At 43.8% G+C, this 12,564-nt stretch overlaps 1 protein-coding gene across 1 annotated transcript in view; it reads right to left on the bottom strand.

Annotated features, from left to right (window-relative positions):
• The window catches only part of CIT (citron rho-interacting serine/threonine kinase), a 3,433,971-nt gene that overhangs the window by 1,530,715 nt on the left and 1,890,692 nt on the right, over nt 1–12,564 (bottom strand). The window contains exon 26 of the mRNA XM_044069760.1: nt 10,247–10,382. Coding sequence (XP_043925695.1) covers nt 10,247–10,382 — 136 coding nt within the window. The remainder of the gene's footprint in view (nt 1–10,246; nt 10,383–12,564) is intronic.

A 12,564-nucleotide genomic window follows, 5' to 3' on the forward strand; every position in this document is an offset into this window, starting at 1 on the left:
GGCTCAATGGAATATACTCTTTAGGACCATGTAACCAAAGGATACCCTGTTTCGGGAGGCCACATCTACTATGTAATGAGTGATAAAGGTATGGGGTTAACCCACGTAGCTGCCACACAAACTGAGTCTAAAGGCAGTCTGGCCTGAAAGGCAGTAGAGGTAAACTTTTTCCTGGCAGTTGTTTGTTCTGTGAGTTACAGACGTAAGTAATGGTATCTGAAATCCATTTTGATAAAGTTACTTTTGAGACTGAAGTTCCCCTTTTTGTTTTCTGCAAAGGATACAAACAATTGGTCGGATCGTGTGAATTACTGTGACCTGTGCAAATAAAATCTTAATTGTCTATGAACATCCAGTTGGTGGAGTTCATACTCTGCCTTGTTGCCATGGTTCGGAAAGAACACAGGTAGTTCTAGCGACTGATTCAGATTGAACTCTGAGCAAACATTTGGTAGAAAGCAGGCATTGGTTCTGACAGAAACCCTATTCTCTGTGAAAAATTAAATAAGGGGACGAATGGAAATAGCTTGTAATTTTGATGCCCTCCTAGCTGAGGTAATGGCGATCAAGAAAATCGGTTACCAAGTCAAAAATTTTAGAGAACAAGAACTAGCCAGTTCGAACGTAGGAAGAATCAAGGCAACTAGGACTAAATTTAGATCCCAAGGAGGAAGTGGTTCTCTTATTGGGGGTCTCAAAAGGATAGTACACACCAGAAAAGCTTTGCATAGCCTGTGGGACATAACGTTGGAACCCATTTCTCCCATATGAAAGTTGGAAATAGCAGCCAATTGAACTCGGATAGTTGCTGCTGCTGCTCCTTGGTTAAAAGTTTCAGCGAGGAATTCTATGATTTCTGAAATGGGTGCAGTAAAAGGATCAATATTATTTTTGTCAGCCCAACAAGAGAACCGTTTCCATTTGCTAGTATATAGTTTTCTTGTGAAGGATTTGTGAGAGGAAATTAGAATATGTTGTACTGCAGGGGAGATGTCAGGAATATTGGCTAAGACAGAAAGTGGAGGAACCAAGCTGTCAGCTTGAGGGTCTGTAAGGAAGGATGTTGTGTGCTCGACTGATGCATCAACAGATCTGGAACTGGGTCCAGAATTCAAGGCTCCTCCTGAAGATGGGGCCATAGAAACGGAAACCAGATTTGACGAGGCCAGTAGGGGGCAATGAGAATTAGCTTGCAACCCACCGATTTTGCTTTCTGAAGGACCTTGGGAATCAGAGGGAAGGCGGGAAAGGCATACAGAAGTCCTAGGGACCAATCGTGAACAAGTGTATCCCTGGGTGATTGTCCCAGTGGGGGGGGGGGGGGGGGGGCTAGGGTGAAATAGCTGCTGCATTTGGCATTGATGGATGTGGCAAAAAGATAGCAGCAAGGCTGGCCCCACATGCAAAAAATATGGTTCGCAATGTCCTTTTTCAGGGACCACTCTCATGAGGCATAGTTCTGCTTAGCTTGTCCACTATCACGTTGGATTTCCCCGGGATGGGTATCGTGATCAGAAAGCATTGGGAGGACATTGCCCATTGCCATACTCTTAGGGCCTCTCGACATAAGGGTAGGATCTGGTTCTGCCTTGCTTGTTGCTGTACCATACCACTGACATGTTGTCCGTCTGAATTGTAGTCACCCCCGTGAGGGGAGAGCTGTGAAGTGCTTGCAACACCAGAAGCACTGCTCTCATCTTGAGGATGTTTATGTGGAAGTGGTACTCATGTTGTTGCCAAGTTCCATGAACAGTCTGTCCCATATAATGCCCCCCCACCCTATCTGGGAAACGTCCATGGTCACTGTGGCCACAGGTTGGGGGAGGACAAATGGTCAGCCTATCATCAGCTGGGTGGACTGAAGCCACCATTTTAGATCCTTCTTGCAGGTCTCTTTGATGAGAATTTTGTGGGACATGGGTAGATCTTGCATGGACCATTGAGCAAACAGGAGCCGTTGCAATAACCTCATGTGGAAGTGTGCCAAGGGAACTAGCATTATTGCTGTCGCCATTGAGCCCAGGACTTTCATAACAAATCTTGCTTGAATCTCTTTCCTCCCAATTAAAGTTTCAACTTGGTGTCAAATGGTCGACATCCACTCCTGAGGCAATTTTGCTATCATGTCTTTGGTGCCTAGATCTGCTCCTATAAATGTAATATATTGACAGGGCAACAAGGCAGACTTTTCGTTGTTTATAGTGATGCCAAGCTGAGAGCAGAGCCGGATTGTGGTGTCCCTGGTCTTGGTTCGTCGATGTTCGGTGGTAGCATTAAGGAGCCAGTCATCCAGATATGGAAACACCCGGAATCCTAGACACCTCAGATGAGCCGTGACTACTGCCATGCATTTGGTGAACACCCTGGGGGCTGTGGTGAGACCAAATGGCAGAGCTCTGAACTGGTAGTGACTTGCTCCCAGCTGAAAGTGTAGAAATCTCTTGGATCGCCTGTCCATCTTGATATGTTAGTACGCATCCTGGAGATCGATGGAGCACATCCAATTGTCCTTTCCCAGGAAGGGAAGTATGGACTGCAGTGTCACCATCTGGAACTTTGACTTTTTGACAGAATTGTTGAGTCTGCTGAGGTCCAAAATGGGCCTCTAGTCCCCTGTTTTCTTTGTTACTAAAAAGAACTTTCAGTAAGTTCCAGACCCGATTTGGTCTGCGGGTACTTCTTGGATGACTCTATTTCTTAGCAACTTTTGAACTTCTAGAGTTGCTTGTTCCCTTAGACTGGGGAGCACATCTGGGATGGACTTTTGTCTTCTAGGAAGAGGTGGCATGGAGAAAGGAATACTGTATCCCCTGGATATTATCGACTGTACTCATGTGTCTTTTGTGATATTTTGCCAGGCTTCTGGGCACAGTGACAATCTTCCCCCAACTGCCTCCAGAGGTGGACTGGCGGGCCTCCTTTCAGGAACACTGGAAGGGCTTAGCAGAGAACGTATCTCTGTCACCCTGACTCTGCGGACCCCCTCTGCCACGAGGGCAGTGTCTCCCATTATTATTCCCCCCTCTGCTCCAGGGGGAAAAAAAATCATCATGCGTGTCAGGCGAAGCTCCTTGGGATTTCTGGAACCACATTTTTCCACCTTTTTGTCTTTTGAGATAAGGTCTACAAGGTGCGGAAAAATGTACTCCCATGGCAGAGAGTCTTGCCATCCTGCTTGCACCTAGGTAGAGTCTCTTTTACCTTAGGCCTGAAAAACGACGAACCATTAAAAGGGCCGTTATTAAAGGAGGACTTGAAAGGATTCGCAAATTGACAAAGGTGCATCCAGGAATGTCTCTGTAAGGCAACGCCTGTGCCTGCAGCCCTGCTCGCTCCATCAGCTGCATAGGAGATAAGCCGCATGGAGGAGCTAACTACTGAAGATAAGCTCGCAAGCTGAGAAGCAGTTCTATCTGCAGCTCCTGCAGCTGTAGGATCCTATAGGGTATCTCCTAGCTCTTTCAGGAGAGCCCTCTGATGATTGGTGAAATGGGATAAATAATTTAGTGACCTGAGAGTAAAAGGCTGCTGAAGAAAAGACACGCTTCCCGTATCTGTCCATCATATGGGACTCTTTGTTCGGCGGATGGACAGAAGTAGAGGTCTCTGCTAATTCCATCTTAGTGGCTGCTGCCGCCGCCACCACCATAGCATCAACTGGCACGAACTTTGTTAGGAAAGGTTTGTCATCTGGTACCGTTAAGAACTTATTGGGCCACCGCGGAACTGGTTCCATTGATTCCCGAGAGTTCCATGCCTTTCGACTTACTACCCCCTAGCAGGGGGTCGAAGGGAGGAGACACCCAAAAGGTGGAGGGGTGGGAACCGAATGCGTCAAGGTACATGGACTCGTCTTCAGAAGGGGAAAGGGATTTGCAGCCACACCTCTGCTTGAGGATTTCCAGGATGTCCGAGGATGAGACATCTTCAGAGGGTGACCGTGGGGACCCTTCTGAGTCCTCCAAGTCCGTGTCCGATGTCAGGGACTCAGGGGAGATCACATGCTTCCTCTTACATGACCTCTTCCAAGGGAACTCACCCAATGGGGGCATCCTAGTGCACTGGTTCCCTACGCTTAGAATGGAGGGGTGGTGAGAGGGAAGACACTGGCTCCGTAGGGGGTGGAGTAGCTGAAGCCGAGGGAAGGGCTGTCTAAGAAGACAGCACACTCATCACCTCGAAGGCACCACGATCCCGGTCTGAGAGGGTCCCTGACTCCGAAGAGTCAAAAGACCTCTCCCACACTGAGGGCGATGGCTCCAAGGCTGATGTGGGAGCCGAGCTCACCTGCACCGAAGATCCAAGAGGGAGAGTGGGTCGGACAAGGGCCCAATGCCATTCCCCCCCCCGGAGCCGATGAGGGAGTGTCGGCTCCCAGATCCCTTGAGAGAAGGAGGTATCGAGGAGATTGGAGCAGATGTCGGAATCGAGAGACTGGAGGTTTTCGGAACAGATGGTTCCACCACAATGACTTCCATGCACTCCAGCTCCGAGCTCAGGTGAGTCGAAGGAGGAATAGATGATCCGGACGGGGGGTAGAATAGTCGGCTCCACATCCATACAGGCTGGGCTCGATAAGATTTTGGCAAGAGCCGGTGTCTTGAGAAGCCTCTTTACCACCCTCTCCACATCATCATCTGAAAGGCTCCTGGGCAACCAAGAGGAGTAGGTGGACGATCGGTGACTGCCCGCCACAGACTGGAGAAGCGATGAATGTGGAGTGGGGACTGCACTGGTTCCAAAGGAGGAGACCTAGTCCTTTTGTGACTCCTAGAAGGTTCCGAGGACGGTTCCAAGGACACTGAAGGAACAACAGGAAATAAAGTCTTGGTGGACCAGAGACGTTTCGGATCCGGCGAACTGGAGGATTTGTCTTTCTGCTTCGATGACACCAAGGTCAGAACCGATGGAGATGTCGGTTTGGAGGATTTTTCTGATTTTTTAACCTGATTCCCTTCAATTGGAGTGTCAAAGAGACCCTTTAATAAATCCCTTAATATAAATTTGTTTTTGCACTTCTGCAGGACTCTAGTGCTGAAAGCATGACAAATGGAACACGAGTCCTGCAGGTGCACAGCTCCCAGGCAATAAACACAGCTAATATGTCCGTCAGTCAGGGGCAACTTTTGGGAGCAAAAGTCACACTTTTTGCGTCCAGAAGGCTTGGATTCCTTAGGTGCTTCTTTAGACATTGTTGATGAGCACAAAACAGCAACAAGCACAACAAAACAAGCACAACAAAACTATAGCACCAAAAACACTATCTAACTTTTTTTTTTTTTTTTTTTTTACATAGAAAGAAATGGAATATAAAGGAAGGAGGGGAGCCTCTAAGTTAAATGACAACTCCCAAACCAAGGAGGGCCTCTAACTTAAATGGCTAACTCCTTAAACAGAAAAGGGAGAAGGAGATAATAAGGGTAAACCCTCTAACAGAAGCGGGCGAAAGCAAGGGTGAATCCTCTAACTAAAAACGGATTCGTAAAGGGAATAAGCCTGGAGGAAAAAACAATGGCCTATACAACAACAGCCGAAAATGGAGATAGGGATTGTATAACAACTACTACTAAATCAAAGACAAAGACTTCTTTAAGAAGTTAAAAGTTTAGTACAGAATATCATAAGAAAAAACAAAAACTTAGCCTGAGCCAGTATCCAGCAATCTCGAAGCTTCAAGCGGCAAACAAGATCTGGGTAACTAGTGCTAGGGCATGATGGGATAGGGTCTAGCCTCGAGCCAGTGGAAGCTCTCGAGCTTTAGAATACAGCCGAGTCGGCATTGAGGATCGTCTCCGAACCCAACCAACAACAAGGAAGGCGAGACAGGGACAACATAACATTATATATTTGTATAGCCAAAATTCTGTCTTGGAAATATTTACCTGAACACCTGTACTCTAGATGTTCAACTTTCACAATGCCTCAGTGGCATACAGCTTCTCTGCCTGTTCAAACACCTATATCGGCAGCTTTACAGAGCTCAAAATCCCTTACTCACTCACTCTCTCTCTCTCTGATAGGGAATTAACTAAGCCCCTCCCATAAAGGGAAGCCTAGCCCCCTATCACAGAAGGTCAGATATTCAAGCTTTTATTACTAAGTAGGATAAACCAAGAAAGTCCAGAAGCAAGAAAGGCCTGAAACCCACGAATTAGCAGTCATAAAATGCAAACACAAAATAATCAAAGCCAACCAACAACACAACAATGTTGCATATCATCAAATTAAACACAAAATAAGGGGGATGGTAGGTGGATGCTGTCACTGAGGTAGTGTAAAATTCAAACATCTACTGTTCAGCTTTCATGAAAGGCTAAGTTCTGTCAAAGTAGTACCTGTGCACATACAAGGTATGCAGGATCTTCTCTACGTTGTTTTTAGGTTCTGGAAAGAAAAGTGGGAGACTGCTGGGTTTACTCAAGGTAATTTCAGAAACAACTTGTAGCACAAAAGAAGGATTAGTGTGTAGAACAACCTTGTCCTTGTGAAAAATTAGATAAGGTTGGTCCACCATTAGAGCTTACAGCTCAGACGCTTGCTTTGCAGATGTAAAATCAATACGCTAATCAGTTTCCAAGTGATGATCTTTAAATCAGCTTAAAAGGCAGGTTCAAAAGGAGATATGGTCAATTTTGTAAGAGCAAAGTTGAGATCCGAGGAGGAGAAATTTCCTTTCAAGGGGGTCTCAAGTGAAACACTCATTTCATAAAATGTCTGACCACAAAAAAGACACTGGGGGGGGTCCACGGGCAGACAAGCTGACATGGCCACAAGATGCATCTTGACAGATGGATAAGATAAGCCATCGCTGAGTAGATTACATAAATATTTCAAAATCAGAGGGGGCAAGACACCATACCGTGCCCTCTGATTTCATTAGGCACCACCTAGAAAACCTCTTCCACTGGTAAACATAAGACTTCCTAGTTGCATGTTTTCTTGTCTCCTTCAATACCTGCTGCACACTGTCAAAGAGAAAGTGCCTAAAAATGATCAAGATAAAATCATACATACTGTAAAGTAGCAATTGCTCTAAGCTGGGATGCACTAGTGACCTTTGACAGTGTATGAGCAGATCTAGAGTATGAGAAAGCTCGTGTTAATTGACCTTGGCCAGTTCCATTAAAAGAAAGAACCAACTTTGCCTGGTCCAAAAGGGGGTCACCACAGTTATCTTTGGTACTTCTTTCTAAAACTTCAGAAGTACCTTGGGTATTGGTGTAAAGGGTAAAAATGCATAAAGGAACATTCCTATCAAAAGGGAATGAGAATGCTTCAGTCCTCCAAGCATGGCTGCAAGGATATCTTGCCCAGAACTTTTCCAACTGTCTGTTTTGAATGGCAGTGAACAGACTTATTTGAAGTGTTCCCACTTCGGGACCAAATACAAGCAGACATCTGTCCCAGGTTTCCACTCATGAGGGTCTGTCCAGGATCTGATTAGCGTGTCTGCCACTAGGTTTTGCACTGATGGAATGTATGAGGCCTAAAGCATCAGAAAATGCTATAAGGCTAGCTCCCAGGACATCACTGCCAAACGACAAAGAGGGCATGATCTTGTACCACTTTGTTCAGCTACCACATTACTGTGGAGTTTTCTGTGACCAATAAAAAGGAGTCTGGAGACATTAAGGGTGAAGAACATTTAAGGTCTGAATCCTTGCTAAAATTTCTTTGACATTTATATGCTTTGTAATGTCGGAAGGACCCAGTTTGCCTTGTCTTGAACTCCCCTGTACACTGTTTCCTATGCAAAATATGGCAAGTCCATCTTAACTGACTGAGCTGAGTTCTAGAGGGAGATGGGTATCTCTGGATTGAGAGATTTTGATCCCTCCACTACTAAAACTCTCACTTAACAAAGTCCAGCACTGGTTCCTGAAACTCCACTACTAAAACTCTCACTTCACAAACTTCAGCACTGGTTCCTGAAACTCCAAGGGAAGCAGTTGCTGAGTCCAACAATTTTTTTAAATACCAGTGGTGTCACAAGGATCACTGATGCCATGAGGCCTAGAATTTTTAGAAACTCTCTCTGTGGAGGCAGCTTCTTCAATACAGAAATCCCTGAAAATTTTCTGAACAGTCAGAACTATGTCTTCTGGTAGAAATGCCATACTCTTTTTCTGTGTCCATTATACATGCCAGGAAGACAATTCTTTCTAAGGGTGTAGGTTCAACTTGAATTTCGGAGCAAGTGGCATGTGATAAGCATCCTTCATATGCAAAGTCACGTTAAAAAAGTGGTCCGGAAGAAGGGATAGGACAGTCTGTATTCTGAATCTGAGGACTTTCAGAAAGGTGTTTAAGTATGTCAAATATAACACTAGCCTTCACAAAAGACTATTTCTGTGCACCAAAAAGATTCTAGTGTAAAATTATTTTCCTTTTTGTGGTGCAGGAACTGGTTCTATAATCCATCTCTGCAACTTGTAAAGGAGTACCAGATGTGTCTAGTCTGAAAGAGAAGCAGCATCTACCTGAAGAGAGGAAGATTTTCTATCCACTGCCAGCAGTATTCTCAATTAATTATTCTCAGCATCCACTTGTCCTAAACTACTTGTGGCCAGCCTGATTTGTCGAACTACAACCTGGGGGAAGGTGAAAGGGTAGGAGGTGAAGGAGGAAGGGACAGGGTGCCCTGAGTCTTGGCATAGTGATTTTTTAGCAGGGGAAAGATCTTTTTTTTTTTCTGAAAAGATTCCCTAATATTTGGTTTGGAAGCATTATCCTCCTGCCATTTCCTCTTAGTACCCCGACTTGTGTTAGGCAGGGATTTTTCTTTGCTCTGCCCTTTGAAGTGGGACACCTTGTTGGAGAGATACTTGGAATATTAATCATTCTAGATACCCCATACACAAATTTACAGCTATCCTCCCATTTTTTGAAATCTCATTTTTTTTTAATCTTAGCAAAATTCTGGTCATGTAACCAAGCAAACCTTCTCAATATAACAGAAGTTGCTGCATTTCTAGAAATACAACCCCCTCAATTAACCCTCACTTTTGGTATCATGTTGTTAAATGTCCAGTTAAGAAGAAAACCTGTCCACTGTCTAACTTGACAGTGGACAGTAATTTCCTTATCTGCTTGTTACAGGATGCAGCCCAAATCATTCTGTGCTTGTGATACTCAGAGGTTCCAAACTGAGGACATTTGTTGCTTGTTGATGACAGGATCTAGAAAATATGGTAAAATTCAATAGGGGACCTTACAGAGGGAGCAAAAAAAAAATCACACATGATTCATTCATCCCAACTTGATGTTAATGATTTTTAAGGATGCATTAAAAAAAACTGAGTTCTCAAATGCTTACAAAGTGTTTTACCTCATACCATGCATCTACCCGCTTTAATGGCCAATGACACATTCTAGTAAACCTTTATTTCTATGTGCAGTTTATCTTTTTTTTCCTTGTCTTACCTGCCCACCAGATTCCTTTTTTGTTTATTCATTCCCCTACTGGCTAGCTGACCACACTGATATCTGGGAAACTCTGAAGTGGAGATTAGCCACCATCCATGGGAAGTTTTGATAATTTTATGTACGACCCACAAACCTATCCAATACCCAGCATGTAATGCCATCAATATAAATTGTTCTCCATGGGCATCCTACCAAATGTATTCCACATACCAGATGCCCCTCCCCCATCTCCACTATGGACTGCAGCTTTAACCAGGAATCCGCCTACTCTGCTCTGGATAGGCCAGAAAACAAAATGCCACACATTTCTACCCCTCCCCTAAACTCAAGAGCTAGGTCTCCTGTGTTACAGTTAGTGCTCCATCCCTTAGCACCAAGAACTGGTTGTTATACATCACTTATTTCTCCAAATGGCAACCAACACTTTACAGAAAAGATACCCCAATGAATTACAGGTGTTTTGCCGTTTAACACATAGAAAACATACATATGGCACCAGTGCATCTTTGCGCTGCTTTATTAAATTCAGATGGTGAATGCAGCACTTCAGTATGAGCTACTGCAGTGGTGGTGCTGCGGTAGCGTTGTTGCCTCACAATAAGACATTGTCCTGTTCAATTCTCAGCTAGAGTGTCTTCTGTGTGGAGACATGCGTGAATGGGCGTACCTTCGTTGAAGGTTGCGCGTCAGGGCCAGCAACTCAGCACGTAAAAATCTACTGCCAATCATTAGCGGACCGGAGTTCTGCTGTGGCGACCCCTAACCGGGAAAAGCCGAAAGACACAACAACAACAGCAGCAACCAGTGAGATTCAACATACCTTGTCAGACAGAGTTTCTGCTTTCAGTTTCTGTTCCTTCAGTGACTGCTGTAGACTTAAGATTTCTGCTTTGTGCTCCTTGACTGCTAGGTCTATCGCTTGCCGTGATTCATTACTGCGCTGGTCTGCATGTACCCTAAACAAGAAAAGATCAGCTTTATACTTCTACAGTCAGTAGAACAACTGCACAATGAACTCCTCAATCCCATATTAATTTTAATTTATCCATCTTCCTAGACAACTTTCATGACCATCAGCCTAATGAGGGATACAAAATTACAATAGTTCAATACTCTGCCTGAAAGGCACTTATATCCTGGAAATCTATCCACTGGTCACCTGTCTCTACAAGACTCCGATGGAGTAAAGTGCTAGATGCTCTGTATTTGCAAAATCTTTAAGTGCAGCAAGGTCTTCCTACTTCTATACATCTGAACTGACAAGGAAGAACCAAAGGTGTTAAAAAATAAAATTCTTAGAATTGGAAAACCCTGCTGAACTCTATTGCTAAGAGCATCTTTCAGAAGAAATACAAGTGTCTAATCATCACTATGTGCAACTGTCAATTCATTCTACTAAGATAAACTATACATGACAGTATACAGGACATAAACTATACATGCCTTAGTGCACATTTTGAGCATTTGAGCTCCTGAAATATCAATTTTTAGGGACTTTCAGATCAGGAAATTGTAATTTCAGATATGTAGTTTGAAAAGATAAAGAGCATCTCTCAGTGTCTACAGATATATACAGTGTAGCATAAGGAAATATGGACTTTTAAATAAGCCACTACCTAGCTATAAGAGATTGACCATCATCTGGTACACTTCTCTTTAAAAGGCAGTTAGAAGGGTGGCTTTGCAGAGGCTGGTAACATGGGCACAAGTTCTCTCAGTCACTACTAATGCGTACGTTATTCAGAGGAAGAATCAAGGACGAGAATTAATTTTGTGACTTGCATGATTCCTTAATAGTAGTCAGATAAGTTGTGGAATTAGAAATGACTGGTTTCTCTACTCTTCAGTGAGTGTAAACTGGACGAAGTTTCAACTTGACAAGCATACTTCCCTGATAACTGCTAGCATGTTTTCCAAAAAGCTTTTCCCCCCATTTTTCTTCAAGGTTGTCTAACTGTGGAGGTGGGATGAAGGGTGCATGATGCGTATAGCCATTCTGCAGAAGGTTTGCCCCTTGCAAAAATTAACTTTTTGTTTTGTTTTTCAGTCTGTTGAAACTTTGTGTCAATTAGATGTAATAGAAAGTACAGCTGTGTATATAAACTTACCATAACAGTAGATGTTTGAATGATCACTGCTGCATTTCTGCCAAAGATATAACAGCTGGCCAGCTTCCAAGTTTCAAGGTACCTTTCATGGGTCTAAACTGTCAGGCAGCTTGAGCTGAGCTGACTAAAAGACAAGTTTGGGAGCCAAGCCCTTCAGAGCTTTCCTACTACCAGGGAGAGGGAGGCTAAACTCAGAAAGGGCAATGCAATGAACAACAAAAAATAAATGTCTACACCCTGGCATAAAACACACCAATGAACAAGGGGAATAGAGGGAGGGAGCAGCTACTGCAACGATCATTTGACCATCTACTGTTATGATAAGTTTACTTACATAATTGTACTATCTGCATCATACTGACCACTGCTGAGGTAGCCTTAGCTATAAGGGTAGAGCACCTTAAATTACTACATCTGGGAGGTGGAAGGAGAATAGTCCAGGAGCCCTAGAGATTGGACCTAGCAAAGCCTGACCTGGACCTAGAAAAAAAAATCAAGCTTATAGTGCTTTGTAAAAGTATGTACAGGGGACCAAGTAGCAGCTACTAGAATACTTCTAGAATCCAACCCTTTCCAAAAAGCAATAGAAGAAGCCAAGGCATTAGTAGAGTGGGCCTTGGTCCTGCCTGGAAGAGTTTTGTTATGGTGAGTATAACAAAAGTTAATAGCCTTAGGCAACCATTTGGAAATAGTCTGCTTTTGACACAGGTTGTGTCACTATTACCTTCACATGAAATGAAAAACTGATTTGAAGATCTGAAAGTTTTAGTTCTGTCAATATCATACGAGTGGTCTGGGACATCCAAACTATGGAATACCATTTCTCCCCCATTTTTTGGTTCAGAAAAGAAAATGGGGAGACAGTATGTCAAAGTAAATTTGAATACCACTCAAGGCATTAAAGAGATATTACTTCTCAAAGAAGCACTGTCCCTGTGGAAAGTGAGATAGAGTTGACTCACCATAAGAACCTGCAACTCAGATACTCTTCTTGCAGAGGTCAAAGCAATCAGTAAAATTGTTTTCTATG

This window comes from Protopterus annectens, chromosome 4.part0 (assembly GCF_019279795.1).
Source record: "Protopterus annectens isolate FY-2018-M chromosome 4.part0, PAN1.0, whole genome shotgun sequence".
Taxonomy (NCBI): Eukaryota; Metazoa; Chordata; order Ceratodontiformes; family Protopteridae; genus Protopterus; species Protopterus annectens.